The sequence below is a fragment of the Perca flavescens genome, chromosome 17 (genome assembly GCF_004354835.1).
Source record: "Perca flavescens isolate YP-PL-M2 chromosome 17, PFLA_1.0, whole genome shotgun sequence".
Classification (NCBI taxonomy): Eukaryota; Metazoa; Chordata; class Actinopteri; order Perciformes; family Percidae; genus Perca; species Perca flavescens.
Genome location: NC_041347.1, coordinates 34,451,356 through 34,477,189, shown reverse-complemented (window position 1 = coordinate 34,477,189; position 25,834 = coordinate 34,451,356). Strand labels below are relative to the sequence as shown.

General features: G+C 42.9%; 1 protein-coding gene across 1 annotated transcript; it reads right to left on the bottom strand.

Moving 5' to 3' along the window:
- Window positions 1–7,837: 7,837 nt before the first annotated feature.
- Window positions 7,838–18,839, bottom strand: qkib (QKI, KH domain containing, RNA binding b). Its single transcript, XM_028603005.1, has 6 exons — window positions 18,695–18,839; window positions 17,905–18,041; window positions 12,682–12,798; window positions 11,388–11,531; window positions 10,332–10,419; window positions 7,838–8,316 (listed from the first exon to the last, which is right to left on the bottom strand). Exons 1-6 carry the CDS (start codon window positions 18,837–18,839, stop codon window positions 7,838–7,840), a joined length of 1,110 nt encoding a protein of 369 aa, XP_028458806.1.
- Between the last annotated feature and the right edge of the window lie 6,995 nt (window positions 18,840–25,834).

Genomic DNA, 25,834 nt, shown 5'->3' with positions numbered 1-25,834 from the left:
TGTAAACGTGTAAATGAGTAAATGTGTAAATATCTAAATGTCTAAATGTGTAAACGTGTAAATGAGTAAATGTGTAAATGAGTAAATGAGTAAATGTGTAAAAGTGTAATGTGTAAATGTGTAAATGTGTAATGTGTAATGTGTAAACGTGTAAATGTGTAAATGTGTAAACGTGTAAATGTCTAAACGTGTAAACATGTAAATGAGTAAATGAGTAAATGTGTAAATGTGTAATGGGTAAATGAGTAAATGAGTAAATGTGTAAATGTGTAATGGGTAAATGGGTAAATGAGTAAATGTGTAATGTTAAATGTGTGAATGTGTGATGTATAAATGTCTAAATGTGTAATGTGTAATGTGTAATGTGTAAATATGTAATGGGTAATATGTAAATGTGTAAATGTGTAAATGTGTAAATGTGTAATGTGTAAAGGTGTAAATGTGTAAATGTGTAAATGAGTAAATGTGTAATGTTAAATGTGTGAATGTGTGATGTATAAATGTCTAAATGTGTAATGTGTAATGTGTAATGTGTAAATATGTAATGGGTAATATGTAAATTTGTAAATGTGTAAATGTGTAAATGTGTAATGTGTAAAGGTGTAAATGTGTAAATGCACACTGCTTCTAAATCTCAGCTTGAGTCTGTTTTAAAGACTTCATTTTGTTTCTGTTAAGAAATCCGTTTCCATCTTCTGTTAAAAAGCTGAAACTGTTTCCCAACGTTAGTCTGAAAGGACATCAGCTCCACAATCAGTTTCCTCTTAAAAACGTTGGCTGCTGCTTCCAGACTTCATTTTGTTTTTGACAGTTTCCATCTTGGGTTTGTTAAACTGCTGTTTTCCAGCGTTAGTCTGAACATCAACTCCCAAACTCTTCTGTTAGAAACGTTGGCTGCTGTTCAGTCTCATCTTCCCGTTCCTTTTCGGGGCTTAAACGAAATAAAAAACGTACCATTATTTCTGGCCTACATTGATTTTAAACCAACTCATTCTCTTCTATTATTATTATTATTATTATTATTATTATTATTATTATTATTATAGATGTTGTAGTTAAATATTAAAAGCATTGTACTGTAATAAAACCAAACAGTGTCAGAATCAGCTGATTTAACAGCTCACATGTTGAAACTCACCAGATTTCAGCGTTGAACACGAAGCTGTTCTTCTCTCCTTCAGATTCTCTGACATTAAACACCTGCAGGAGATAGTCTGTCTAAATCCTGTTGGACTTCTGCTGTTTTCTGGCTGCTGATGTGAGAGTGAAGAGCAGCAGCAGCAGCAGCCATCCTCCTCTTACTCCTCTTCTGTCTGAGCGGAGGAGGAGGAGGAGGAGGAGGATCAGAGGCGATGAGTCAAGCAGCAGTCAGTCTCAGAGTCTGAAAGAGTGAACACACAATCTTCTTCTGTTCCTCCTCCTCTTCTTCTTTAGATCTGACGGCTGTCATCATCTAGCAGAATTAAACATGAAGCTCACTTCATTTTAATTTCATGTTTCAGTGCACATCAAAAGCAGATCTGATTATAATGAGTCAGATATTATTAATTGATGCGTGACCTGCAGAGATGATAGTGAAGGAATGGCTCCCCCTGCTGGATGGTCCCGGTAACACCAAGGTTACAGCTCTGTACATTTAAACATCTCAGGTCTATGAACTCTCTTCCTTAATGTACTGCTACACTACCACCAAACAACGGTTACGTGACTATTAGCAGCTGAACTCAGATAAAACAGAAACATTACTTAAAGGTCCCGTGTGTAACCTGTTATTATTACTATCCACCACCTGGTGAACTGGTGCAATCAAAACAACGTAGAGCTCAAAGCTCTAACCCTAACCCTAATCAAAACAACGTAGAGCTCAAAGCTCTAACCCTAACCCAGTGTTTAACGTTTAATATCAAATAATAGTGAACTGTTGAAACAGATGGACTTGTTTTTATGGCCCTCAGACAGAAAAACACAATATATGTTTAAGTCAAGTCAGCTTTATTGTCAGATGTGCTATGCATGCATGAAATACGGCACAAATGAAATTTTAGTCCTCTCGGACCCACGGTGCAAAATGCAATAAAAAATAAGTAGGACTGTGCTCGATTAAAGAAATTCTTAGTCGACTAACAATCATTCAATTGTATCGACTAGACTAGAGGAGGGAGGAACTGACTACACTCTTTAGAAATATGTGTTGTTTTGTTACATAATAAATGTGTAAATCATAAAATAACACATTTTGCGTTGGTTTCTGTTAATAATGTGTTGCATGTGACACCCTTTTCAACACACCAGAATGAGTTACATTATTGGCCAATCACGTTGCGTATCTGCCCCATAGATCTGCCCTCGTTCATTTGATTCATCTGCTTGTGCTGAGATGAACCCTTCTTTCTGGGATTAACTAACAGGTTCAGCAGCAACATATTATTTTGCTTTTAACGTGATCTTTAGTAAATATCAGTGTTTCTAACAGTTCCCAGCTGTGTGTCCATGAAGAGGGACCTAAGGTCTAAAGGTGGTTATATAAACTACAAAGATGGACGCCCTTCTCATAATTCAAGGTAAGTGAACTGTTGAAACAGGTGGACTTGTTTTTATGACCCTCAGACAGAAAAACACAATATATCTGTAACTGACTACTGGTGTTTGTGTTTAAATCATTGATTGTATTCAGTTTATGGATGAGACATGATCTGAGCTAATTCTTCCTGATTCCTCCACAGATCTCAGAGGCTCCCATTGGTCAGTCTGCCCAGCAGCATCAAACACACCTGGGTGGTATTTCAGGTAGAAGGTTTAACAAACTCTGAGTCTAACCCTGATTTCTGAGTTGATTTACCCTGAGATGGGAAACTCTGAGTTTTCGGTACCAGAACAGCTGATATAAGTTAGTTTAATCAACTCGCAGTAGGTTTACGCGTGTGCACCACCACAATAAAAAGGCAGCATGAATGGAGCCATGATTCTACGATTCACCAGGTGAGCTAACCTGGTGCCCATTGATGCTGATACTTTTGTACTTTTACTGAAATAACACTGGTATCAGTACTTTTACTTGAGTACTTTGTGGTCATGTTTAGTCTGATTACCTGATGTAGGAATGAATCTTATATATAAAGACACCACACTTTCTCTTCTTACTCAATCATAGCTTTTATTTCATTTCTCTTTACAACAAACATTAAACTCACCAGAACAAAATATAGAAATAAAAAGACAGAAAACAAATGTCTCGAGTTGAATACTTTTTTGTAAACGCTTTCGTAAACAAACATTTATTCTCTTCAAATTATCGTCTGAGGTTTTAAAATGTCTGCTGTGCTGGCAGCGGAGCAACTGGAGGTCTTAATATTAACTGTTTATGGGAAGAAGCTGTAATCCAACAGATGTTAGACAACTAGTTCCCTCTCCTAATGGGTCTCAGACTGACCCAGGGTCAGTTGTTACCTCTCCCAACTGGTCTCAGGCTGACCCAGGGTCAGTTGTTACCTCTCTCAACTGGTCTCAGGCTGACCCAGGGTCAGTTGTTACCTCTCTCAACTGGTCTCAGGTTGACCCAGGGTCAGTCTCTCATCATCAGATAGCATCTCCTTTAGCAGAGCAGCAGCAGGGTCAGATCCTAACAGGAGTTATCTCAGGACACTTTGCAGAGAGAGTAGGTCTAGACCACATTATCATTTACAGAGACACAACTCCCCCCAAGAGCAAACATTTGGTGCAACAGCAAACTTTTAAAACAGAAACCTCAGAATCTGAGTCTTAGTGGGCATCCGTCTGACACTGCAGACGAGCTGACGTAGTAATGACATATGAAGGACATCCTAAAAATAAGGTACCACTGGGGAGAAAATTTCTAACTAATAATAATAATAATAATAATAATAATAATAAATTGAATTTATATAGCGCTTTTCATAGACTCAAAGTCACTTTACAGGGCAGGGTAGATTATAAAAACAACAAAATCAAAACGAACAAAACAAAATAAGATTCAGGCACAGATGAAAAGTGGGGGGCGTGGGGCTAGGGATAGGCAGAGGTGAAGAGATGGGTCTTGAGGTGGGACTGGAAGATGGTGAGGGAGTTCCAGAGCCTGGGAGCTGCTCTGGAGAAGGCTCTGTCCCCAAAACTACAGAGTTTGGACTTTTAGATGGAGAGGAGACCGGCTGAGGTGGATCTGAGGGACCGTGAGGATTGGTACAGGGAGAGGAGACCAGCTGAGGTGGATCTGAGGGACCGTGAGGATTGGTACAGGGAGAGGAGACCAGCTGAGGTGGATCTGAGGGACCGTGAGGGTTGGTATGGGGAGAGGAGGTCAGTGAGGTATGAGGGGGCCAGATGAATAACTAATATCGGGATCTCCTTTATGTAAAAAAAGGTTTGGTCGTATTTTATCAATGAACTCATTCAAAACTCCATTGAAAAAACACAAACATTTCTAGAGCAACACGTGTTACACGACATCATGTTCAGTGTCCTTGAATGTCCACCTGACCACCTGTCCACTGCCATCACAGCCAGATGCTAGCAAACATGCAGGTTTACTGTTCGCACCTGAAAGCAACACGATGCAACTCTGCGTTTCCTGGGATGGCGAAGGAATGTCCAGCCCAACACTGCTTGGATTAGTTTACCCAATTCTCATCCAACCAATCACACGCCTCATGCCTAAACTTAGTCTCTTATAGCCAGACCTTCCTCCACAGCACGCGGAGGAAGGTTTGGTGAGTCCTCACACCATTCCTGCATGGGAAAAGAACATGCTCTGGTTTATTGGCATTTCTTTAAACCAATCACAACCATTGTGGGCGGGGCTAAGCTCCGGACGGAGCCACGGTGCCTCTGCTAAAAAGTCTCAGGAAGGAACTGGTTCTGGTGGAACATGTGGACGTTCAAAAGTAGTTTTAGTCGTCCAACAGAAAACTCAGATTGGACAGATAGTCTAGCTAGCTGTCTGGATTTACCCTGCAGAGATCTGAGGAGCAGTTAACCATAGTCCTCACAAATCCACCGGAGGTTGGAACCCCGACACAGAGACAGAGGAAGGGGACTCCCATCTGGAGAAAAAGAGGGACATCTGGTGGCCACGGAGCAATCCTGGAAATGAAACATTGTGGATATGTACTAGCTTAAACCTAACCAATCCAACCAACAGAGGCAACGAGTATCAGCCAATCAGAGGTAGAGTAGGGCGAGACATTCCTTCACCTTCCTAGGAAACACAAACTCGCCAACCCGACGCCACCAGCAGTCCGATCGGCGCCGTTATAACCAACAGCCGGTTGAGTTTAGAGTTTAATTTTGTTGCGTTACTTTGTTTTGTGATCAATAATCTTTATTGGATTACAATTTTATGGTTTTAGTAACAGAATACTCAGATGGTCAGTGACCTCACTGGGACTCTGTGATTTTATTGGATGTTTCAGCACTTTTCTGCCATGAAATGATCTGATTGGTCAAGACATTTTCTATGTGCTGTTACATCATGACTTCAACCTTCATCATTCCCCATTTCCAAAAGATGTTTTGACTTTTTCTTGTAATTGGTTTTTTCATGGAAATAAAAAATGTTCTTTTTCAAAACATGCAATTTTGGCGTCCAATGATCTGATTGGTCAAGAGATGTGTTTCTTGCCGTGACATCACAGGAGACACAGCCTGTATAACTGGGCTGGAGTCACATGTGTCTTTGTTGTTGGAAGAAGATAAATGTTTAAAACACCAGATTCCTCATCAGACTGTCTAGCTGTTTACAGTTCAGTTACTCTGACTCTGAGGGAACAGACCAGCTTTAAAATCTAACTCAACGTGGGAGGAATACATTAATTTATAACAAACAGCGTTACAGATTTACTGGTTGCACTCAGATCAGCTCTTCAGGACAAACTCTGTTAGCTAACGTCACGTTAACTTATCTAAAACATTTATTAAATCCTCTTTTTCTCCGTCTACTTCAGAGTCAGATGTCCAGGACATGATTAGCCTAGCTTAGCACAAAAACGGTAAGCAGGGGGAGACTGTTAGCCTAGCTCCGTCTTCCAACATGTTGTTTACTGAAGGTGGAGAAACGTGCAGTTTTAGCAGCAGTTAGCATATTAGCTAGTTTGTGGACAGAGGCTAACAATTGCCCCCTGCTTCCAGTCTTTGTGCTAAGCTAGGCTAACTACATCCTGACCCTCTCTTGGTGCAGGAGAGCCAGAGAGGAAACTGGTAAGACACATCCGACTCTGGAGGAGACGCAGAACTAAATGGATCCATTAAAACACGTTTTTAATACTTAAATTGTGAATAAAGTTTCACCTTCTTCTTGCAGCTAAAAGAGTATTAAAAGAGTTATTTGTCATCGACGTCATAAAGTCCTCAAAGTAATGGAGCAGGAAGTGACCTACACCTTCACACATTAGGACTACGCTTCCCAGAAACCACCTGTTCTGTTTCCTGTGTGGCGTTTTCACACCGTTCAGTATATCAGAATATCTTTAGAGAAGTTTCTTAAACTCTCTGCAGGGTGTAAACGCTAAACTTTAACTGAACGCTCAGTGAGAGTCAACTGTGAAGTTATATATATATATATATATATATATATATATATATATATATATATATATATATACTACTTATAATATCTCTGGTCTGTTGTGGAGATATTTGGGCAGGTCTGTGAGTTTTTGACTAGATAATTGTTTAGAGAAACCTGCAGGACTCTGGTATATATAATTATATATATATATATATATATATATATATATATATATATATATATATATAGTTTTCATTAAAATATTGAGACACGCGTCACTCAATCAGACGTTAGTCGAGTACTTTAGTTACTTTATTACTCTTTATCTGCTAGTTAGAAGAGTCTGATTTGTTTAATTTAATAACATTTATTTAATTGTTAATTATAATTCATCTCAGTCCTAAAAACATCTTGAAGATATTAAACTTGTTTCAAACATTAAAACAGTTTGTCTGTTGTTAGCACAGTTAGCAGTTAGCATCACACGTCGGCAGCAGTACAAACCCCTTCAGCCAATCGGACGATAGTAGTACAAACCCCTGCAGCCAATCAGATGATAGTAGGTCAAACCCTTTCAGCCAATCAGACGACAGTAAAGAACGCATCGCTCACAGTCAACACCACAACACCGGACAGAGAGGGCCAATCAGAACAGTTTGGGGGAGACAGCGCTCCCTTTTCTAACCTTTTCTATTGGCTATAGAACCGCACTATGCTAGTTCTCTCTACCGGCTATAACCGGCTTTAACCAGCTATAACCGGTTAACTGGCTATAACCGGCTATAACCGGCTATTCTCTCTACCGGCTATAACCGGCTTTGACCAGCTATAACCGGTTAACTGGCTATAACCAGCTATAACCGCACTATGCTAGTTCTCTCTACCGGCTATAACCGGCTTTGACCAGCTATAATTGGTTAACTGGCTATAACCAGCTATAACCGCACTATGCTAGTTCTCTCTACCGGCTATAACCGGCTTTGACCAGCTATAGCCGGTTAACTGGCTATAACCGGCTATAACCGCACTATGCTAGTTCTCTCTACCGGCTATAACCGGCTTTGACCAGCTATAATTGGTTAACTGGCTATAACCAGCTATAACCACACTATGCTAGTTCTCTCTACCGGCTATAACCGGCTTTGACCAGCTATAATTGGTTAACTGGCTATAACCAGCTATAACCACACTATGCTAGTACTCTGCCGGCTATAACCGCACTATACTAGTTCTCTCTGCCGGCTGTAACTGGCTATAACCGTCTATAACTGGTTAACCGGCTATAACCGCACTATGCGCCAGACGACCAACTCCAAACTAAAATAGATCTGGTGTCCGGTCAATAATCCTTATACGGCCATCTTTAGAGTTCTTAACTGTGAACGAGGCGGCCATCTTTAGAGTTCTGAACTGCCAGCGCGGGGGGGGTGTCCTCCAGGCTTCAGGAGGCATGTCTGAGGAGCAGGGTGGGGGCCGGGCTCCACTGGTGGTGGTGGTGTGGCGTGGGGGAGCAGTCACAGGAGCAGGGGGCGGCTTACCCAACACCCCCCCAGAGTCCAGCGGGTACTCCAAGATGGACGCCGGCGTCGCCAGGGCGTACGGGTAGTCGTACGGCGTGGCGTAGATCAGCCCAGACTCAGGCCCCGCCCCCTGCAGCACTGGCGTCCCATTGGGCAGCACCGTCTGAATCTGACGAATCAGAGGCATCAGGGCGGGGCCTGTGGGGGCAGGGGGGCGCATGGCGGCGGGCAGCATGGGGGCGTGGCAAGAGACAACACGAGGACTCTGATTGGATGCTGCAAGAGAGAAAGAAAGGGAGGCTGAAGAAGAAGAAGAAGAAGAAGAAGAAGAAGAAGAAGAAGAGGAGAGAGTTAGCAGAGTTTGGTCATACCATAGATATATAAATACATAGATACTGTCTCCATCTTGTTATAGATATATGAATACATAGATACTGTTTCCATCTTGTTATAGATATATGAATACATAGATACTGTCTCCATCTTGTTATAGATATATGAATACATAGATACTGTTTCCATCTTGTTATAGATATATGAATACATAGATACTGTCTCCATCTTGTTATAGATATATGAATACATAGATACTGTTTCCATCTTGTTATAGATATATGAATACATAGATACTGTCTCATCTTGTTATAGATATATGATTACATAGATACTGTCTCCATCTTTTTATAGATATATAAATACATAGATACTGTCTCCATCTTGTTATAGATATATAAATACTTAGATACTGTTTCCATCTTGTTATAGATATATGATTACATAGATACTGTCTCCATCTTTTTATAGATATATAAATACATAGATACTGTCTACATCTTGTTATAGATATATGAATACATAGATACCGTTAGTCGTTCTGTTGAAGCTTAATGCTGCGTACTGTTGGTATCTACACAAGATGAGGTATTTTGGTTTGATAACCTTCTAACAATCATAAATACATGTCTGACATTTGTAGCAAAACAACTGCTTGAAGAAAAGATGATTTTACAGTTTCTTTCGATTGCTAAACGACAGTGGGCACAACTGGAGTCACGTGTGCAAAACGCTAACTACAGTCTGCACAGCAGCAGTTCATGTGGACCAAACTCTAGTTCGTTCTTCATTGCTTGAACACAGTTTTCTAAACTCTACACACTTATCCCAGGACTTTAACCTCAACCTGCACAACACTGTAGATTTACAGCACTTTGTTCAGATGCTAACACACTGCTGTCAACACTGTTAACCACACATTCAACACAGAATAGATCTCAGTCTGGTGCCTATCAAACACTGCTGATTGCAGTTTTAGCTGAAAGCCTAAGTAGTTGTCTTATTTTAGACTAGTTAGTGAACATATATGGTATTTATACAGAGAAAGATCAGAAAGACTTTTTTATATACAAACACCAAATAAGAATGAAACAATTATACACTACACCGTTTGAGAGAAACAGGTAAAAGATCAAAGATACCAACATGTCCAGGTAAGATGTCTGAGGTTATGTACACAGCTATAAAAAAAGTGAAAAACACTATATCTTTACAATAGTAAAACTGTGTTCTTAGTGTTTTTCAGAAAGTAATGGAGGTGAAAGCAATAGAAACACCACATTCATTAGTATTTAGAGATGATGAAGACATCCAACGTGATGAAGAAAACTTGCCACATGATGCTGGAGAGAGGCAGGATTAGTTACACTATTCTTTGGTACTGTTACGTATGTACCTTTACTGCTGATTTTCATTCCTTCTTTTTTACCTTATGTAAAAATTGTAGTGTCAAGTCACTCAAATTGTTCAAACTGTAAAGATGAAAAAGTTTGTAATTTGTGTATTGGTGTTTGACGCTAATGTTTTTACCCTCAGTGTGTTCTGAGTGACAGTGTGTGTTATCTCAGTGTGTGTGTGTGTGTGTGTGTGTGTGTATCTCAGTGAGGATTGTGCTGAGTGTTTGGCTGCACTGAGCCTGTTTTGCAGGTGATGTGAACTATTTAGCTCAGGTGACTGTTGTTAGTGCAGACTGGAGTTAGAGTTTTGCACACGTGACTCCAGTTGTTCCCACTGTTGTTTAGCAACTGGAATAAACTGTAATGCTGGATAGACCTTCTGCCTCCATAGACGCATTAGGAGGAGCAATATGTCTTTACTTCCCAAAATGGCCAATGAAGTGTGGTCTTTGGTCTGCCTGCTCTTTGATTGGTCGGTCAGTGTCACTGCTCTGTGATTGGTTGGTCAGTGTCACTGCTCTGTGATTGGTCGGTCAGTGTGACTGCTTTGTGATCTCTTACAGGGCTTGATGTTAGCGTCTCGGTACGTCCCGTTCAGGATGGCTAACTCCATCAGCTGCATCTTCTTCAGACTGTCCTCCCCCTCCGCCTGAAACACACAAACACCCAGCATGCATTTCTGCATTTCTGCATTTCTACTGTTCCAGCTGGAGCCACAGGGGGGCGCAAGAGTATCACAAACACACTAGTGTTGCTTTCCCAGTCCTTCCTCCACAGCACTGCAGAAGAAGGTCTGGCATGTCCACACAGCATTCCTGGGTTAACCGGAGCAATCTACAGATCTATAGAGTACAAACACAGCAACCCAACCCTGACACACTAAGGAGTTTGGTTGACGTTCTCCTTGGTCGCCCTGGTTTCGGAGGTCAAGGGAAAGCAAAATGCTGTATCCTGCCTGTTGCCTCGACTCCTCCTTCCTAGAGTCCAGGAATCGAGGATGCACAAACAAGGAATTGGGAAAGGTATCTATCCTACTTACCTAACACAATGCATTCTCATGAACGAGTCCCTATGATATCGTACGAAAATGTATGCACACCAAAACAGATGATATCCTTTGATATTAGGAGACTGGCTACAAGCTGCATGACGCTGAGTGGAAGTTGCTAGTTGTTTAGGCTGCTACAGAACTCTGTTGTATTAGCAGCAGTTGGTGAACAACTAGTTAAGGTTAGGAAAAAGACGGTGGTTTGGATTAAAACCCTCCTAAGAAACACATATTTTCTGGGTGAAAGGCTTTAGTTTTCCCCGGGAAGTGTACTCGGATATCTGTCTTGAAAGTCCTGTATGTTGACGCCCACCTAGTCTATATCCACAACCTTCCACTTCTGGGATTGTTCTGTTCCCCCGGATGTCCCTCTTTTCCATCAGATGTCCATCCCCTTACTCTGTCTCTGTGTTGGCGTTCTATGGACTATGGTTAACAGCTCCTCAGATCTCTGCAGGGTAAATCCAGACAGCTAGCTAGACTATCTGTCCAATCTGAGTTTTCTGTTGCACGGCTAAATCTACTTTTGAATGTCCACATGGCTTTTTATATGCAAGTAGCTGACTCACGGCAGGCACCAGCAGCTTGTTGACTTCCTCCGTGGCGCGTCTGAGTTTGATCTCGGCGCGATTCTGAGCGTCTTCCACCGTGATTAGGACATGGAGGTCCTCATTCAGATGCTCCCAGTTAGGCTTACCTCGATTCTGCTCCTCCTGCACACAAACACATACACCAGACTCCATGTAAATAATCAGATATTTTATCATGGTAAAACAGACTTAATTCAATGGTGGACAGAAACAAAATAAACAATCAAAAGACTTCTTGGTTCATCTTTCCACTATTCCAACAATCACCACTCTGGTTTGGTTGAAATAAACCCTTAATTCACCCATTTACATGTGGAAATGTGCTGGCTCTATACACGCTAAAAGTACTGATTATTTACATGGAGTCTGGTGGAGATATGCTGGCTCTATACACGCTAAAAGTCCTGATTATTTACATGGAGTCTGGTGGAGATATGCTGGCTCTATACACGCTAAAAGTCCTGATTATTTACATGGAGTCTGGTGGAGATATGCTGGCTCTATACACACTAAAAGTCCTGATTATTTACATGGAGTCTGGTGGAGATATGCTGGCTCTATACACGCTAAAAGTACTGATTATTTACATGGAGTCTGGTGGAGATATGCTGGCTCTATACACGCTAAAAGTCCTGATTATTTACATGGAGTCTGGTGGAGATATGCTGGCTCTATACACGCTAAAAGTCCTGATTATTTACATGGAGTCTGGTGGAGATATGCTGGCTCTATACACACTAAAAGTCCTGATTATTTACATGGAGTCTGGTGGAGATATGCTGGCTCTATACACGCTAAAAGTCCTGATTATTTACATGGAGTCTGGTGGAGATATGCTGGCTCTATACACGCTAAAAGTCCTGATTATTTACATGGAATCTGGTGGAGATATGCTGGCTCTATACACACTAAAAGTCCTGATTATTTACATGGAGTCTGGTGGAGATATGCTGGCTCTATACACACTAAAAGTCCTGATTATTTACATGGAGTCTTGGTGGAGTTTGGTGATGGTGATTTTGGGGCTGTTTCATGTTAAACTAAAAGGATCTTACTCTTTAACTAAAAGGTGTATCTCTGTAGGGATCCATCCCATAATGTTGTCAGACACTTAGAATAATAATCTAAGTCTGTCAGCAGCAACAACAGAACTTTTAGTGGATGCTAACTGATGCTGAACATTAATCCTGTAGGGTTACATTACAGCTTGGTTCTGGTTTAATACTGGACCAGTTTCAGAGATTGTTGTTCCCATCCTGTGTTTGTGTTTTACCTTCTTCCTGTCTCTCATGGAGCCCCGCCCTCTCACCATGATCTTACATCCTGTCTCTGCCTCCAGCTGCTTCGCCGTCAGACCGCGAGGACCCAGGATCCTCCCGACAAAGTTAAACTGACAGAGGGAGAAAACACACTCTGGTTACTAAGAAGACTGGCCGATCAATCGGCCAATAGATTAGATTAGATTCATCTTTATTGTCATTGTGTAGAGTACAAGTACAAAAACAACGAATAGCAGTTTGCGTCCAACAAGAACTGCAAAAAAAAGGCTTAGTTGGTTGGTTGTCACCGGGATGCAGAGCAAGAGTTCAGTAGGGTGACACCCGCGGAAAGAAGCTTCCTCTGAACCTGCTGGTTCAGGTGCGGAGATCAGGTGTGTAATTCCTCCCACAGGGGAGTGGGGTAAACAGGCTGTGTTTGGGGTGAGAACAGGCTGTGTTTGGGGTGAGAACAGGCTGTGTTTGGGGTGAGAACAGGCTGTGGTTGGGGTGAGAACAGGCTGTGGTTGGGGTGAGAACAGGCTGTGGTTGGGGGGAGAACAGGCTGTGTTTGGGGTGAGAACAGGCTGTGTTTGGGGTGAGAACAGGCTGTGGTTGGGGTGAGAACAGGCTGTGGTTGGGGGGAGAACAGGCTGTGGTTGGCGTGAGAACAGGCTGTGTTTGGGGTGAGAACAGGCTGTGTTTGGGGTGAGAACAGGCTGTGGTTGGGGTGAGAACAGGCTGTGGTTGGGGTGAGAACAGGCTGTGGTTGGGGGAGAACAGGCTGTGTTTGGGGTGAGAACAGGCTGTGGTTGGGGTGAGAACAGGCTGTGTTTGGGGTGAGAACAGGCTGTGGTTGGGGTGAGAACAGGCTGTGGTTGGGGTGAGAACAGGCTGTGGTTGGGGGTGAGAACAGGCTGTGTTTGGGGTGAGAACAGGCTGTGTTTGGGGTGAGAACAGGCTGTGTTTGGGGTGAGAACAGGCTGTGGTTGGGAGGAGAACAGGCTGTGGTTGGGGTGAGAACTCTCTTTGATGATGCTGCATGCCTTACGCAAGCATCGCTTGCCCTGGATGGCCTCGATGGAGGGGAAGGAGGAATCGATGATGCGTTGAGCAGTTTTCACTACCCTCTGCAGTGCTTTCCGGTCATGGGCAGAGCAGTTGCCATACCAAACTGTGACACAGTTGGTGAGGATGCTCTCGATGGTGCAGCGGTAGAAGTTCACCAGGATCTGAGGAGACAGTTGGACTTTCTTGAGTCTCCTCAGAAAGAAGAGACACTGGTGAGCCTTCTTGATCAGGATAGAGGTGTTGAGGGTCCAAGAGAGGTCCTCAGAGATGTGGACAGCCAGAAACTTGAAGCTGTTGACACGCTCCACCTCAGTCCCATTAATGAGGATGGGGATGTGTGTCCTAGCTTTAGACTTTCTGAAGTCCACATTGAGCTCTTTGTTCTTCTTGGTGTTGAGAGCCAGGTTGTTGTCAGTGCACCACGATGTTAGGTCCTGGACCTCCTCCCTGTAGGCCGTCTCATCGTTGTTGCTGATGAGACCAATCAAACTTTATAATGGTGTTAGAGCCATGTACAGGTGTGCAGTCGTAGGTGAAGAGGGAGTAAAGGAGAGGGCTCAGCACACATCACTGTGGTACTCTGGTGTTCAGGGTGATGGTTGAGGAGGTGTAATTATCTAACCTAACAGACTGAGGTCTGAAGTCCAGAATCCAGTTACAGAGGGAGGTATTGATGCCCAGTTCACTGAGTTTGGTGATCAGTTTGGAGAGGATGATGGTGTTGAATGCTGAACTAAAGTCAATGAACAGCATTCTCACATAGGTGTTGCTATTGTCAAGGTGGGACAGGGCAGAGTGAAGTGCCATAGAGATGGCATCCTCTGTGCTCCTCTTCTGACGGTAGGCAAATTGAAAAGGTCCAGTGAGGGTGGTAGGCAGGTCTTGAGATGGGCCAGGACCAGCCTCTCGAAGCACTTCAACTGGATGGAAGTCATTTAGACTTATTGCACTGGAGTGTTTTGGCACCGGCATGATGGAGGTGGTTTTAAAGCATGCGGGGACAGCTGCCTGGGCTAGTGACAGATTGAATATGTCAGTCCAAAATTCAGTCAACTGCACAGCACAGGCCCTGAGTACACGTCCGGGGATATCATCAGGACCAGCAGCCTTGCATGCATTAATCCTGCTCAGTCCCACACACACATCAGGGGTGGAGAGTATGAGGGGCTGGTGATCTGCAGAGACCACAGCCTTGATGGCCACATCCATGTTGTCCCTATCAAAGCAGCCATAGAAGTGGTTCAGCTCATCAGGCAAGGAGGTGTCGGGGTGGTGTAGTTGGTAGATTTGTAGTCAGTGATGGCCTGGATGCCTTGCCACATGCGTCGGGGGTCAGACTTGTTCTTGAAGTGTTCCTCAATCCTTAGCTTGTGGTTGTACTTGGCTTTTTTGGTGCCTCTATTCAGGTTAGCCCTGGATGAGCTATAGGGTTGAGCATCACCTGATCTGAATGCAGTGTCCCATGCCTTCAGCAGGAGTCTGACCTCACTGTTAATCCATGGCTTCTGATTAGGGAAAGTGGTAATCAGTGTGAGGGTGGTGACACTATTGATGTGAGAGTTGATACAGTCCAGAATGGAGGAGGCATATGAGTCAATGTCCGTGTGGGAGTCATGGGTGGCCTCAGTTGCGAACACCCTCCAGTTTGATGGAATTTAGGCAGTACAATGAAGGCTGCCTCAGGGTGAATAGTCTGTTGTTTACTAATGCAGTTCTTTCATGGCAATCTTTGCATTAGCATCCGATGGTATATAGGTTGCTGTTACTACAGTTGATGTAAACTCTTGGGGCAAATAGAAAGGTCTACACTTAAACATGAGATACTCAAGGTTAGCTGAGCAGTGACTGTCTGTGATGGTGATGTCCATGCACCATGTTTTGTTAACATGAATGCACAAACCCCAACCTCTGGTCTTACCAGAGTCAGCAGCTGTTGTGTCCGCACGAAGGAGGTAGCGTCCAGCTAGCTCGATAGCGTCGTTGTGTGTTTCGCTGTTAAGCCAGGTTTCTGTGATAATACTTGAGATAAACAAGTGTGACAGGATGAGGTTTGCCCCTCCCTCTTACCTGTGCACAGGAGTGCGCAACAGTACACCTGGGGCTCATCCCCTTTGATTGGGACCAGGTGGGGACTCTATTTAAGCATGTGTGTAGACTCGTTCTTTTTCTGTCTTCTCCTGTTGGGTGTGGAGGCGTGTCGGGGCTGGCGTGCTGCACACTTTTTGCCGCTGCCCTAGGTCGTCCGTTTGCTGCGGGGTGAGCCGACCCTGTCTTGGCTGGGGATGTCCCTGTGTGGGTAGATGTATAGCCTACCTGTGCTGCTGGCGTTGGGTGTCTCGGTAAGCTGCATGCCTCCCTGTTTCGACCCATTTGGCGTGATCAAGATCTGACATAGGTCTTATTTGTTATAGTGTGGGCCGCTGCGTGCGTGCATGGAGTGGGTGCCTCCACCGGGGACTGAGGGCGGCGTGCCCTGTATATCGGTAAGTCGCTGTGTCTGTCTGTCTGTCTAGTGCAAAAAGCGGTCTGGATATATTATATTAACTATTGTACATATTGCATGTGGGTTTTTGTTCTTGTTATTTTGTTTGATTTTGTTTGCTGTTTTCAGATTCAGATTCACTTTATTAGCCATTTGCAGTGTAACCCGCATTGGAAAAAATATGCAAGTAGCTCAAAGTGCAAAGTCAACACATAAGAAGACACAACATAAAAAGCCACATGAAACCTCAATATTAAAATGCTCAATATTAAAATGCTGTACAATGAAATCCATACATACATTTAAAGTGCCTAGTTTAAGGTGCTTTGTTCAAAGCAATCACAGCTTGTGGAAAGAAACTGTTTAAATGACGATCAGTAGAATATTTGGCAGAACGATACCTTCTCCCTGAGGGAAGCATCTCAAAGAAAGCCCCTGCTGGATGGCCTGAGGCATCATTAGCCAGTTGTAAAGCTCGATTCAAAAGTCTAGCTTTATATGTGAACTCCAGGAGCGGTAAAGTGCAGCCAATAGTTCTGCTGGCTGAGCGAACCACTTTGTTCAAAGCCTTCTTCTCTTTTAGAGTGAGATTCCCAAACCACACAGTAATACAACTGGTTAGGACACTCTCAATAACACAATAGTAAAAGTTCAATAGTAATAGGGTGCATGATTATGCATGATGGTTTATTGATTTAAATTGTGTTTGGTTTATTATTTTTCTAATATTACTCATCTGTTCACTTTTAACAGAAAGATTGCTATTTTAAAAGAATATTTAACTAAATAAAATTGTATATTTTTTGTAATTACTTTATTGTCTCTGACCCCTGATTTTGAGAACGGATCTGTGTGCTTTTTAAAGGTCTTGGGCCTATCCCAAGTGGCGTTGTCGGACATTTTTAGTTTCTCAAGTGTCATAGGCTGCTCGCATTGCCACACAAGCATATTACCACTAATTAGCAAAATCTGGAGAGACACGGAGTGCAGCGATGTGTTCGTGCTGCCATCTTATATGTATAACACATATAATTTCACTGCTCCAGATTTCCCACCGTGGTCAGAAAGAACAGGGGAGACACAACACACACACAGACACACACAGACACACACACACACACACACACACACACACACACACACACACACATCTTTCCGTCAGATTGTTTATAGATTTTGATGTTTCTTACCGCACTTGAAGGGAGCTTCATTTCTCTGGCTCTGTGCCGGCTCTTTCCTCCAGGTTTTATCCATCCAGAAACTCCAGAATCTCTGGCTCTGTGCCAGCTCTTTCCTCCAGGTTATATCCTCCAGAATCTCTGGCTCTGTGCCGGCTCTTTCCTCCGGGTTTTATCCTCCAGAATCTCTGGCTCTGTGCCGGCTCTTTCCTCCGGGTTTTATCCTCCAGAATATCTGGCTCTGAGCCGGCTCTTTCCTCCAGGTTTTATCCTCCAGAATCTCTGGCTCTGTGCCAGCTCTTTCCTCTGTGTTTTATCCCTCCAGAAACTCCAGAATCTCTGGCTCTGAGCCGGCTCTTTCCTCCGGGTTTTATCCTCCAGAATCTCTGGCTCTGAGCCGGCTCTTTCCTCTGGGTTTTATCCTCCAGAATCTCAGGCTCTATGCCGGCTCTTTCCTCTGAGTTTCGTCCCTCTGAAGGGTTTAGAGACATACTGCTGACTGTACTCACCTCGGGGTGCTCCTTGGTCGGGACGTAGAGTTTCTCCTGCAGCTGGACAACCGGGCCGACGGCGTCGGGCAGCTCGCCGGTTCTGTCTGACCCGTTCAGAGTGTTGACGTACATGTTGTTCCTCACGCGGCTGATCTCTGAAACACACAGCATGCTAACATCATGCTAACATCATGCTGACATCATGCTAACATTACGCTGACATCATGCTAACATCATGCTGACATCATCCTGACATCATGCCAACATCATGCTAACATCAGAGCTGTCAGAGTTAACACAGAAAAACGAGTTAACGATCGATTGACAGCCTTGGTTAACACCCCCCCTCGTCTCCAATCCCCCCGAGGATATGGGTTGGTTTAACCCCCCCCCCTCTAATCCAACCCACAGGAGCGTTTCCCAAATGATCACCCCCCCACTAGTGGCAGGAAACACCTCCTCATATCTAAACCAGAGAAAGTAACGGTGGCGGTTTTAAGCCTGTGGTTAACGTTGTGAAACGGTCCCAGTTTGGTTTTGACCCCAAAACTACTACCCCCCAATCCCCCCAACCCCCAACCCTAACTACTGAGTTAAGTTGATAAAAAGATGGAGGTTTGGGTTCAGATCAGACGTGACATCACTTCCTGAAGGTTACCACGTGATGCAGAATGTGAAGGAGCTCCGTTTGTTCCCTAAAGTTTTCTTTTCTAACGGTCTCATGGTTGATAAGTCCAGACTCCTAACAAGACAATATGACAGAGACAACAGACAGACAGACAGACAGACAGACAGACAGACGTCTCACCCTCGTCCAGAAGTCTCTCCATATGTTGGAAGATCCCGCAGATGTTGGGAAGACTGCTCAGCAGCTTCTTATCGTTCATCAACTGCATCAGATAATCTGGACCACCGGGCCTTGGCTTCTCTTTCCCCTCCATCTCCCCCACCATCACCCACACACACACAAACACGCACACACACACACACACACACACACACACACACACACACACACACACACACACACACAGACACACACACACACACACACACAGACACAGACACACACACAGACACACACACACACACACACACACACACACACAGACACAGACACACACACACAGACACACACACACACACACACACACACACACACACAGACACACAGACAGACAGACAGACAAACAGAGACACACACAGACACACAGACAGACAGTCAAACACACACACACACACACACACACACACACACACACACACACACACACTTTCTTCTGATTTAATCAGCACAAGTTCCTCTAGCCAGAGATCCCTGTGTGTCCAGTTTTTATCCCTTCAGAAGCTGTGCTTCTTTCCTCCAGGATCCCTGGCTCTGTGCCGGCTCTTTCCTCCAGGATCCCTGGCTCTGTGCCGGCTCTTTCCTCTGGCTTTTATTTAGTTTATAGTTTACAGAAGATTTAAAGAACTTACAATGTATTTAGAAAAAAACTATTTCAGTGCAGAAGGGTAAGGAAGACTAAAAGTCTTCTTCAGAGTCCTAAAAATCTCTGGTTTTGTGCCGGCTCTTTCCTCTAGGATCCCTGGCTCTGTGCCGGCTCTGTCCTCCAGGATCCCTGGCTCTGTGCCGGCTCTTTCTCCACGATCCCTGGCTCTGTGCCGGCTCTTTCCTCCACGATCCCTGGCTCTGTCCCGGTTCTTTCCTCCAGGATCCCTGGCTCTGTGCCGGCTCTTTCCTCCAGGATCTCTGGCTCTATGCCGGCTCTTTCCTCAAGGATCCCTGGCTCTGTCCCGGTTCTTTCCTCCAGGATCCCTGGCTCTGTCCCCGCGCTTTCCTCCGAGTCCCAGCTTATCTCTCCAGAAACTCCATAAAGAAGAGTCCTTAAAGTTTTCAAAGCACCGTGTAGTTTTTCTCAATTTCAACTCTGAATTTTGTTAACTGTTTTTGACAGAGAAAGACAGAAACATGTTGTCACTGTCTGCTGTTATATGTTCATGATGTCTTGTTGTTTGAGCTGGTTTTTGGCTGGAAAGTGTTCGAGGTCCACAATGGAAATAATCCTGACTTTAATGAGTTTTTAATCCTCAGTGATATTTAATATCAACTTATGTCATCGCTGCTGTGCAGTTTTATATGCAATTCTTTTTTTTAAATCATTGAATAAATAAATAAATAAAAAGTCCAGAAGCTCCGTCTATGTCCCGGCTCTGTGCTCCAGGTTTTATCCCTCCAGAAACTCCAGAAACTCTGGCTCTGTCCCGGCTGTGAGCGGTCCTCCTAACACACTCTCTGAGAACGAGAGAGGAGCAAAGTCAAGCTGAACCACATGAAACACACAGCTTTCAGCCTGGCCTTCAGAATAAAAGCATGTTGAGAATCAGTAAATTCATTTAAACTGTAAATGTTCCCGATCAGAGGAGGAAGACCTCTGGCACACACAGAAACTAATTTTTAATAACACACACGCCCCTGTCAGAAAATCGGACAGACAAAATATTTTAAAAAATGATTTTGTTTAAATTTTCATATTTTTTTCTTTCCCAGGATTTATTGTGTTTTTAGAGCACTTGTTTTGAAGGCAACATCAACGACCTTCCTGTCCTGCTTTATCTGACACAGGCGCACGCACGCACACACAAACATGCACGCACACAGACACACACAGACACACACACAGACATGCACGCACACAGACACACACAGACACACGCACACACACACACATGCACAGACACACACACACACACACAGACAGACACACACACACACACGCACACACACACACAGACATGCACGCACACACGCACACACACACCCCTATACCTGTCGCCTCACTGCTCTCTGATTGACTGAATGCCGGGACAAACATCTCACCTGTAAATAAGTTTCTCAGTTTGAATCTGTTGCTTTAAAAACTTCAGTGGTATCACTCTTTCAGATGGAAACGAGTACCCCCCCCCTCACCCACACACACACACACACACACACACATTCCTGGGTTAGTGAGGAGAAGAAGTACCCCCCCTCTCTTTCTGGGTTAGGGTGGAGAAGAAAAGCTTTGAAATGAGAGGGGGGGACTCTCCGTTTGGCTGCAGCCTCGTCTCTCAGAGCGCCGTGACATCACTCTGAAGAATTCTCTCTTTCTTCCTCCGTCTCCGTCTGAAACATGTCGGTAACGTTTAAATTCAGAAGAACAGTTGAAATCAGACCACAAGTTATCTCTCCCAACTCTTAATACTGACTCAGCATCAGAGACTGTCTGTCTGTCTGTCTGTCTGTCTGTAGACAACATATTCTGTTCATAAATTTCAACATGGATTAAATACGTCTCCTCTCTATCAACATATTACTATATATAATTATATATATTAATTTATATATTAATATATATAATTATATATTCTCATCAACATATATAGTACATAATATATATATATATATATATATATATCAACGTTTTTATTCCAGACTCAAGGTCCATTCAAAAGACACAGACATGACATACAACATACCTTAAAAACAAATAAAAACATATATATATATATATATATATATATATATATATATATATATATATATATATATATATATATATATACATTCAAAAAAGTTTGGACACACCTTCTCATTCAATGTGTTTCCTTTTCATTTTCATGACTATTTACATTGTAGATTCTCACTGAAGGCATCAAAACTATGAATGAACACATATGGAATTATGTACTTAACAAAAAAGTGTGAAATAACTGAAAACATGTCTTATATTTTATATTCTTCAAAGTAGCCACCCTTTGCTTTTTTATTAATAAGGGAAAAACTTCCACTAATTAACCCTGACAAAGCACACCTGTGAAGGTAAAACCATTTCAGGTGACTACCTCATGAAGCTCATTGAGAGAACACCAAGGGTTTGCAGAGTTATCAAAAAAAGCAAAGGGTGGCTACTGTGAAGTTGTCCTGCTGCAGAATAAATTTAGGGCCAATCATACGCCTCCCTGATGGTATTGCATGATGGATAAGTATCTGCCTGGATTTCTCAGCATCGAGGACAACATTAATCCTGACCAAATCTCCAACTCCATTTGCAGAAATGCAGCCCCAAACTTGCAAGGAACCTCCACCATGCTCCACTGTTACCTGAAGACTCTCATTATTGTCCCTCTCTCCAGCCCTTCGGCCAACAACCGGCCTTCTGCTACAGCCAAATATTTCATCAGTCCAGAGCACCTGCTGCCATTTATCTGCACCCCAGTTCCTATGTTTTCGTGCATAGTTGAGTCGCTTGGCCTTGTTTCAATGTCGGCGGTCTGGCTTTTTGTCTGCAACTCTTCCATGAAGACCACTTCTGGCCAGACTTCTCCAGACAGTAGATGGGTGTACCTGGGTCCTGCTGGTTTCTGCCAGTTCTGAGCTGAAGGCCCTGCTGGACATCTTCTCCAGACAGTAGATGGGTGTACCTGGGTCCTACTGGTTTCTGCCAGTTCTGAGCTGAAGGCCCTGCTGGACATCTTCTCCAGACAGTAGATGGGTGTACCTGGGTCCTACTGGTTTCTGCCAGTTCTGAGCTGAAGGCACTGATGGACATCTTCCCATTTCGAAGGGAAATAAGCTAGATGTGTTTTTCATCTGCTGCACTAAATTTCCTTGGCCAACCACTGCGTCTACGATCCTCAATGTTCCCTGACTTGTTGCAAGTGTACCTCTGAGTATTGATGCTGTTTTGAAGGCAAAGGGTAGTAACACCAAATATTGATTTGATTTTGATGTTTTTTTGGTCGCTCACTTTGCATTTTGTAAATTGATAAAAATAAACAATATTTATGTCTTTGAAAGCATTGTTAGTTTACAGCATTTTTTTCACACCTGCCTAAGAATTTTGCACAGTACTGTATATATACTGTAGTGTTCAAAATAATAGATGTCCAACATCACTAACCTCATCAATCACATTTTTTGGTAGAAGTGATATTTCTACATGGCAAATAATTTGCTAGTAAGTGTTGTAGAGTCATAGAAATCCAACAGACCCAACAGTCATGAGATGCATGCTGCTCATTCTGATAACTGAATCTGTAATTGAAAGGGGCATGTCCAAAATAATAGCAGTGTTGTGTTCACTGAGTGAGGTGATTGACTCTGTGAAGACACAGGCGTCAATTATGGCCCATATTTAAGGAAGGAAGGAAGCTAATGTTGTGCATGGTGGTTATAGTGCATTTTACACTGAAATACTCTGCAAAATGGGTCATTCCAGACATTGTCTGAGGAACAGCGGACTTTGATTAAAAAGTTGATTGGAGAGGGGAAAACATATAAAGAAGAAAAAACTATAGGCTGCTCAGCCAAAATGATTTCAAATGACTTGAAATGGCATTCAAAGCCTGAACGATGTGGGAAAAAAATGGTCAACTACCATTCCAATGGATGGAAGAATAGACAAAATGGCAAAGGCCCAACCAATGATCAGCTCCAGGAACATCAAAGAAGACTTAAAGTTACCTGTGAGTACTGTTAGGATCAGAAGAAGGCTATGTGAAGCTAAGCTATCAGCTAGAAGCCCCCGCAAAGTCCCATTGCTGAAAAAAAAGACATGTACTGAATAGGTTGAAATTTGCCAAAGGACACATTGACTGGCCAAAGGAGACTTCTGTGGACTGATGAGAGAAAAAAAATTGTTTTTGTGTCTAGGGGCCGCAGACAGTTTGTCCAACGACCCCCATGCACTGAATTCAAGCCACAGTACTGTGAAGACAGTAAAGCATGGTGGTGCAAAAATCATGTTATGGGGATGTTTTTCATACTGTGGTGTTGGGCCATATACACTCACCTAAAGGATTATGAGGAACACCTGTTAAAGTTCACGTTAATTAAATTATATAATCAACCAATCACATGGCAGCTGCGTCAATGCATTTAGGGGTGTGGTCCAGGTCTAGACGATCTCCTGAACTCCAAACTGAATGTCAGAATGGGAAAGAAAGGTGATCTAAGCAACTTTGAGCGTGGCATGGTTGTTGGTGCCAGACGGGCTGGTCTGAGTATTTCACAATCTGCTCAGTTACTGGGATTCTCACCCACAACCATTTCTAGGGTTTACAAAGAATGGTCTGAAAAAGTAAAAACATCCAGGATGCTGCAGTCCTGGGGGGCGAAAATGCCTTGTTGATGCTAGAGGTCAGAGGAGGATGGGCTGACTGATTCCAGCTGATAGATCAACTTTGACTCAAATAACCACTCGTTACAACCGAGGTCTGTAGCAAAGCATTTTGAAGTGGATAGGCTACACCAGCAGAAAGACCCCACCGGGTACCACTCATCTCCACTAAAAATAGGAACATGAGGCTACAATTTGCACGAGCTCACCAAAATTGGACAGTTGAGGACTGTAAAAATGTTGCCTGACCTGATGAGTCTCGATTTCTGTTGAGACATTCAGATGGTAGAGTGAGAATTTGGTGTAAACAGAATGAGAACATGGATCTGTCATGCCTTATTACCACTGGGCAGGCTGGTGCTGGTGGGGGTGTAGTGGTGTAGGGGATCCCTTTCACCTTCAGAACTGCCTTAATAATAATTTGTGTCATTGATTCAACTAAGTGCTGGAAGCATTCTTTAGAAATGTTGGCCCATATTGATAGGATAAGGTCAAACACGATATTAGTATGGTGTTCCTAATAATCCTATATATATATATATATATATATATATATATATATATATATATATATATATATATTCTCATCAACAGGATGTCTCAGGTTTAATTCCTGTCTCTTTCCAAAAACTGCTCATCTGACTCTAAACTGTCAAATAACAACAAAGAAGGCAAACAGCTGATGGTTGACAGGGGTGTGTGTGTGTGTGTGTGTGTGTGTGTGTGTGTGTGTGTGTGTGTGTGTGTGTGTCAGCTGACTGTGTGTTGGATCATTGTCTTCCTTCAGACAAAAGAACAAAGGAATCAAATGTCCGTCTGTCTGCAGAGATCAGAGCCTTCAACCCTAACCCAGCTACACTTTTTATACATGTTATTATATTAGTGTTAATGGGTTTTTATATACAGTACAGGCCAAAAGTTTGGACACACCTTCTCATTCAATGTGTTTATTTATTTTCATGACTATTTACATTTTAGATTCTCACTGAAGGCATCAAAACTATGAATGAACACATATGGAATTATGTACTTAACAAAAAAGTGTGAAATAACTGAAAACATGTCTTATATTTTAGATTCTTCAAAGTAGCCACCCTTTGCTTTTTTTGATAACTCTGCAAACCCTTGGTGTTCTCTCAATGAGCTTCATGAGGTAGTCACCTGAAATGGTTTTACCTTCACAGGTGTGCTTTGTCAGGGTTCATTAGTGGAATTATTTCCCTTATTAATAAAAAAGCAAAGGGTGGCTACTTTGAAGAATCTAAAATATAAGACATGTTTTCAGTTATTTCACACTTTTTTGTTAAGCACATAATTCCATATGTGTTCATTCATAGTTTTGATGCCTTCAGTGAGAATCTACAATGTAAATAGTCATGAAAATAAAAAGGAAACTCATTTGAATGAGAAGGTGTGTCCAAACTTTTGGCCTGTACTATACATGTTATTATATTAGTGTTAAAACATTTAATATACATGTTATATTAGTGTTAATGGGTTTATATATACATGTTATATTAGTGTTAATGGGTTTAATGTAAACTATTAAACAATGTCCCAGTTCAGGGTCTGCAGCCCTCAGAGGCTGATTGCATCCCAGCGCACGCCGAAGGCGGTCCACCACTGGAGCCCCCTTTTAGATACCTGTGGTATGCTTCGCAGCCTCAGGATTCCCAGCATTCAAATCGGCATTCAGCAGAAGCACCGGCAAACACACATCATTAAATTCCCTTCGGAGAACGTTTTAGGTGAGAAATGAACTGCGTAGTCAGCAACGTGGCGAGCTCCAA

Excerpts from the sequence above, each read along its gene's own strand:
- qkib (XM_028603005.1), bottom strand. The coding sequence starts at position 18,839 with ATGGTGGGGGAGATGGAGGGGAAAGAGAAGCCAAGGCCCGGTGGTCCA. Across the intron at positions 11,532-12,681 it reads CCATGAGAGACAGGAAGAAG|GAGGAGCAGAATCGAGGTAA; the intron begins GTAAAACACAAA and ends GTTTGTGTGCAG. Across the intron at positions 8,317-10,331 it reads AGACGCTAACATCAAGCCCT|CATCCAATCAGAGTCCTCGT; the intron begins GTAAGAGATCAC and ends TCTCTCTTGCAG.